The 6,713-nt window shown below is 41.5% G+C and overlaps 1 protein-coding gene across 3 annotated transcripts in view; it reads right to left on the bottom strand.

Annotated features, from left to right (window-relative positions):
* The window catches only part of Rasgrp3 (RAS guanyl releasing protein 3), a 99,767-nt gene that overhangs the window by 37,559 nt on the left and 55,495 nt on the right, over positions 1 to 6,713 (bottom strand). For 2 of the 3 annotated variants that reach the window (XM_050162981.1, XM_050162980.1), the window contains exons 2-3: positions 3,856 to 3,980; positions 893 to 1,091 (exon numbers count right to left, since the gene is read on the bottom strand). In XM_050162981.1, the coding sequence (XP_050018938.1) occupies positions 893 to 962 (70 nt within the window). In that variant the 5' untranslated portion in view covers positions 963 to 1,091; positions 3,856 to 3,980. Of the gene's footprint in view, positions 1 to 892; positions 1,092 to 2,557; positions 2,783 to 3,855; positions 3,981 to 6,713 lie in introns of all 3 variants that reach the window. The other variant, XM_050162982.1, reaches the window with a different exon arrangement.

The raw sequence follows: 6,713 nt of genomic DNA, 5'->3' as shown, positions 1-6,713 counted from the left end.
TTGCCTCTTAACTTGACATCAGTATGAAAATGGCGATCCTGCCTCCAGGAATCTCAGAATGAGACTAAGAATGAGAGCTGTCTCTTCCCATTTTTTTTTTTTTTTTGATTTTCCGAGACAGGGTTTCTCCGTAGCTTTTGGTTCCTGTCCTAGAACTAGCTCTTGTAGACCAGGCTGGCCTCGAACTCACAGAGATCCGCCTGCCTCTGCCTCCCGAGTGCTGGGATTAAAGGCGTGCACCGCCACCGCCTCGTTTCTATGGCAAGCTGGAGTGGCTACTGGGATTAAAGGTGTGTGTCATTCCTGCCTGGTCTGTAAGGCTGGCCAGTGTGACTGTCTTACTTTTCTGATCCTCAGGCAAGTTTTATTTATTAAAATATAAGCAAAATGCCACTACAAAGGTGCATAGATATATATATGAGATATATACAAGTGAAGATTATAGTGGATTGTGCAATACATACACACACAGAGAAACACAAGTCAAGGAACAAAGCAATCATTGCAGCATGTACCACATGCATGAGAATATACACTGAGAAGTGGAATGGTAGAAGTTAGCACCATTTCTGATAGGTTAGTAGGAATTATGACTATTTAGAAGGACAACTAAAGGCCTCAAAGAGAATTCTAATGAAAGGAGAAAAACATGAAAGTAGAAAATGACACAGGGAATATCCCAGAAGTAAGTAGATAGTTTGTCTGGAGTATGAGCCGTGGCCAGTGAAGGAAAATAAATACAGAAGCCAGTGAAACTGGAGAGACAGAATGGGTCCACCCTCCGACACCAAGGTCCAGAGACTGAAACCTATTCCAGAAAGAACCTGCATGTGAGCTGAAGCAAGCGACAGCCTCAAGATATACAAAGGGACCAAGGAGGGAGGGTTCGTACCGAACATCTCAATGCACGTGCTGAGCAGTTCATCTAGCGTCGCTGCTTTCCCGAGGCCGCTGGACCCCATGGTTGTTTAGCCGTTGTCAAAAGTCTGGAGACATTTCCAGCAGTAGACAGATCATCTCCATAGTTGTAGCAGCCAGTGCTTCCCTCACCCTGTGGGAGCCTCTGTTCCTAATTATACTGCAAGAAAACTCTAAACAAAGAAGAAGAGAAGATTGTTGCAGACTAGATTTAGATCACATCCAAGGACGGCTTTCCTAGCTTTCCTAAGCCTGCCCAACGGCCATTGACTGCATTTTCTACAAGAAGTACACATAGGCAGATGATCTCAATTGCCATAAGATAAAACAGCTGGCTAGAACGTCCCTTAGCATGCACTGGGATGTGAGAGCCCAGAGGTGCTCTATCTTAAACACCATGCCTTTCTGCAACTGAACAATTTTTAAAATGATAGCTTGCACTTTCTTCCTCTTCTTACATAACAAGGCATTCAGGAATGCCACACACTTTACTCAGTTTAATGGCACTGCAGATGTATTTAGGGACATACACTTTAGAATACAAATGCAGTTGTAAGCATCACCCTCACTGATCATGCAAATGTTCCGCAACTATAAGAAAAAGTCTGAACTTTTCCTAAACTTTCTGACAGCAACATTATTACTACCAGTACTTGTCTTAGTACATTGTTATTGCTGTTAAGAGACACCATCACCTAAGCAACTTATAAAAGAAAATATCTATTGGGGTTCATGGTTCCAGAGGGTTAGAGTCTATGATCACTATGGTGAGGAACATGGTGACAGGCAGGGGTGCTCTGAACAGTAGCAAGACTACAGCCTGATGTACAATCCCAAGGCAGAGAGAGAGCTAGCTACAAATCTCAAATCCCACCCCTAGTGCCACACCTGTTCCAGAAACACCACAACTCCTAATCATTCCCAAACAGTTCCGCCAATGTATGAGCCTATGGGGCCATTCTCATTCAAAACAACACTAGAAGCTTTAGTGCTATTCCCCAACTCTGTTGATGAGGTCTTCATAATGATGCTGCGAGGCAGCAATTATTATTCTCTACATAGAGATAGACTTCACAGAGACTCAACAGTTTGATCCGAGCTATCCCATCTTTCAGGCCTAAAAGCAAGACCCCCATATTAAAACAAAACTTCTGGCCTCCCTTTCCCTCGTCCGATTCTCCCAGATATGAATCCTATGAGCTGTCTCCGCACTGTCCCCTAATCTAGTATTAAGGGCATTACTCTTCTAGAGCATCTCAGAAAGAGCATGCCACCATAATTATTACTCATAGATGTAAGAGAATGCCATGGGGCAACTGGAGATGACAGAATCTCAGAGTCAGTTTCAAAAAGTGTCCCTGTTAGGAATATGACACCATCTTATTTCGTAGCGCCAGCCTCTGATGCCAGATCATCATAGGACATGGAGAAGCACAGAGGCTACCACGCTGTAAAGCAGTATCCACTTTGAATAGTGAGGTATATAAATAAAGCCATTAGAGACTCTTCTGGAGAGCAGTTTGAGTCGAGGTTTATTTCCCTCTCCAGTGTTGTGTACTTGACTGTCAGTCAATGAGCATCAGGCAATGCATTAGAAACAAAAGCTACCCAGGTGAAGGAAGGAATCTTCTGTCTTTACCTTCTGCAGGCTCAGAGTCGGCTGCAGAAGGCAGGGGGAACAATGGTTAATGTCCACAGACATGGCTGTATTCATTCAGTGAGGTCGGCAAAGGACAGCATTTGGGTGAATCTATACACTGGGCATATATTGAGTCTATGAGCTTCATCTAATTCCAGATGAAAGAAAAGAAGATTTCTTGTCAATTCATTCTATACAGCCATGTCGTTGTGACTAGGGTCCTTTCTGGAGGATAAAAAGAATGGTTTCATGAGAACTCGCACACTTCAAGGGAACTCGCACAGTTATGCAGAGGCATCTCTTCTACACCTCATGTCAGCAAACATTTCCTGACCATCTACCTTCACCAAAACCACATCTCTCCCCATGCCACCTCTGGCTCAGCATGCCTTAACTCTCTTCCTGGGTTCATCTTTCTTCAAATGCCTAAGATTGTAACTCTCCATAGAAAATTCCTCAAAACCTATTTAATTTTGTGAATGAGTGTTTTTATGAATAAACAGAGTAAAAAGATTGCCCAAAGTTTGTCTGAATATGTGCAAATTTGCGAGAGAATTAGAGATCCCTTAGATACTTGAGAGGTTTTGGTTTTTTCCTTTTTCAGTTTGATTCACTAATTTAAATTAACGTTAAAAATTCCTGTCAGTCTTTCATATATAACAGGGCCCATCCATAGTCATAATAAGAATTTCATACCTCGTTTAGGACCTTCTGGGCAGCACTTCCCCGATTTTTCTCTAATGTAAGCTCCATTAGTGTATTTCAAAGTTGAGACTGAACAATTAGCTGGAAATAGCAGTTTGTGGCTGTAAGTGGTTTTTCAGGCCAAACCCCAAAATGATTCTTGAGTTGTCTTGGAAGTGCTGAGTTCCCCACAAGTGGTTAGAAAGAACCCTATACTAAAGACCTGTCACTGTATTTGGAGCTGTATTTGTGAACAGTGAAGAATCTGGTTTGTAATGGGCCAAGTGCACTGGCCTATTGGGTTACAATCTGTTTCTGCAATCAGTAGGCCTGTCTGTGTCTCCACTTATCCTTGTCTCCTGCACATTTACCTGCTCACATTTCACTCACGTGGGCTTTATTGTGTCTACAAATGCATTTTTAAAAACAAAGGTTCCACCGTGCAAAAACAATAGCATTCGTGTCTTAAAATGAATGAAAGACGTTACCTATAATCTCATCATGCAAGCATATAGCTCTCACTAATGTCAGGGTGTGCCTCCTTTGTTCTGCTGGGTGTATTTAGAGTCGCTTCTTATGTAATCTTAATGGATTTGTTTTTAAAAATCACTCACAATCTATTTTCATACAAAGAAAGTTCCAGGTCTGCAAAGATGTCAAGGGCAGTTGTCATCCCCGGAAAGGGCATCAAACCGAAGAACTAGTCCATTCAGCTCAAATTATATGTGCTCTGGAAACCCTGAAAAAGAAAGTAAAACATCAGAAAAGAACCCAGTTAGTAAGTAAAAACACTAAAGACCCCACCTGGTGCTGAAGCATCACAAAGTTATTCCCAGAGGTTTATGTGATGATTGAGATTTGGTGTGAACTTCAACCTTAAGATCAAATAAAAGGGAAACTTATTCAAAATAATCATTTGGTGGCATGATTATTTTTAGCCAATTGGCAGTTTTAAAATTCTGCTTTTTAAGGGGCCTGCGAAATGGCCCAGATGGTAGTGCTTTCCACAAAAACTGGAAGACCTAAGTTCAACCCTCTAGATCCAGGTAAAATTTGAGAGAGGGTGGCTCCACAAAATTGACCTCCACATACATGCCATAGCATGTGGACACCCCATCCCAGAATAATAATAAATAGAATTTAATTATTATATATACCTTAAAACAACTCATATGTGTTTTGTTTGTTTGTTTGTGTAATGGTCTGTCCTATCTTTTTAAGAGACAAGCCCCACCCACTCCCTCCCCAATCCATTGACAAGGCAGGCAGATCTTCCTTCTGCTTCCAGTCTGAGCCCCTTCCTTTTCTGTCTCTCCCCTGAAGAGGTAGCTGCTGCTATGGTTCCTTTTCCTTGCCCCATCTAGTTCTCTTTCTCTTCCCCCTTCTCTTTCTGTGCCTCTCTCTGCTCTTCCTCCTTCTCCGCTTCTCCCCTTTCCCTTCCTTAACCCACTAAATAAATATCCAACCTCACTCTGCTGCATGGTGTGCCTATCTATCTGTCTCTCACCCGTGGGGGCTGCAGCTCCTCATGGGACTGGCTGCCCTGCCCAGGCCTCTCACCCTCCATGCGGCTCCCTGCCTGAGACCCCATTGCCTTCATGGCCTTCAGTGGTCTCATGGCCCACTGGCCACTGCTGTTCCTCAGGGAACAGTGCCGTTTTACCACTACAGTTCGTTTTTTGTTGTTATTGTTTTAGTTTTATTCGCATAATGTAAAATCTTACTTCAGTTATATACTTATCTCCATGAATTACTCATTTAGAGTTTCCAGGAACTGACCCAGAATGTTAACAAATTCTGAAGCACTTTGCTGTGGTTAATACCACTCTGACTCTAAATCACGTGGTATTGTCTCAACAGGAATGTCAGTGTTATTGTAGCCTGGGTTCTTGAGTCTCCTGGTAGTTTAGGACTTACTATAGTGTTGACAGTTTAAATTATTTTCAAAAAAAAAAAAACATCATTCTAAATGATTTTGTCGAGCATGGTTTCAAAGGCACAATATTCATATAGCAAGAAGACTTAACATTAATTTAACTTGTGAAGATGCTATCATCAAAATATATTCCCCTAAGTTTAGCTAAGATGATCACACATGCACACAATTTTAAGAGCAGTAAACAGAGGCCAGTCTCATGCAAGTTTTAATTAATAGCTACATCTATAAATGAGCACTTCAGGCTCTTGACTTAGAACTTTTCAAAAAGGAAAATCCGATTTTGACATTACTGGTCACATGTGCAAAGTTTTACTTAAACCTGAAGTCTCTTAAATTGAATACTAAATTTGAAGTATAAAACCAATTTATAGACGTGGCAAGAAGTGGTGGCATTTAAAGATAAAAAAGCAAAATGGAAAGAAGAATAGCATTGCTTTAGAGTTGTGTGCCCTGGGTAGATGACCTTATCAGTACTGGAATGCCATTCCTGAAAATTCTCAAGGCAAAGCTGAGAAAGATGTCAGGCTGTAGACTAAATTCCTAGAGATGCCTGGGGACATACCAACCCCACACCAATCCCACAGTGATCCCATACCAACACCTCACCAAGGGCTTCTCCTAACTCCAGGAGAGCAGGATTTATAAGGTGAAATGCCATATCTAATAAGGAGTAGTTTGAAATGATGCTAGCCTTATTAGAATTCCCAAAGATGGTCTTGTTTACAGCATTTTGTCTTTCCAGAAAAGATTCAACAAAATCTCTTAAAGACCCTCTCTTCTCATAGTACACAACATCGTTATACATATATGAACATGGTTTGTTTGTTTGTTTCTTAATGCAATTATTTTGGGGGAAGAGAACAGGATCTCACTATGTATCCCTGACTCTCCTGGAACTAAGTATGTAGGCCAGACTGGCCATAAACCTTTTGAGATCTGCCTGCCTCTATCTGCTGAGTGCAACCTTGCCCAACAAAATACACTTTTTTATTTTACATATATCTGATCTTCATATGGAGATAATTTTTTGTAAGTACCTAAATTCTATAGCAAAACAGGTAGTATTATTAAAAAGCCTTAATCTTGAATTCTGTAAAAGAAATAATGCTAAGGCTCTGCCAGGTGATTTATGTGACAAATACTAAGGATGTATTAAATATGAGATGCTAAGCAAGGTACTAGTGTGGCTGCTGAAGGACAGGGGATGGAGAAGATGACCCAGAGACATACAATTCTTGTTTCTATGCTGTAACAAAGAACTAGAAAAGCAGTAACAGTAAAATAACCTCTGAAGCACAGCACAGAGTGTGTTGGGAAGGGTTGCTTACTGAGTCTAGGACCTGAGAAAGTCTTAGCTAGGCAAAAAGTGGGCAAGAAGACAGCAATGGGGAGGGTGTGAAAGATGTTTGGGACAACTGAGAGTCGGCTGTGACAAGGGACAGGACTAGAGATAGAAGTAGTTAAGTCATGAGGAGCAGCATAGGCTACGGTGGAGTACTGGACAAAGGACAAGGGGAGTACAGGACAAAGGAC

This window comes from Alexandromys fortis, unplaced genomic scaffold (genome assembly GCF_014885135.2).
Source record: "Alexandromys fortis isolate MF-2015 unplaced genomic scaffold, M_Fortis_MF-2015_v1.1 scaffold_148, whole genome shotgun sequence".
NCBI lineage: Eukaryota > Metazoa > Chordata > Mammalia > Rodentia > Cricetidae > Alexandromys > Alexandromys fortis.
The sequence above is the reverse complement of the archived record's forward strand: the minus strand, read 5'-3'. Positions and strand labels throughout refer to the sequence as shown.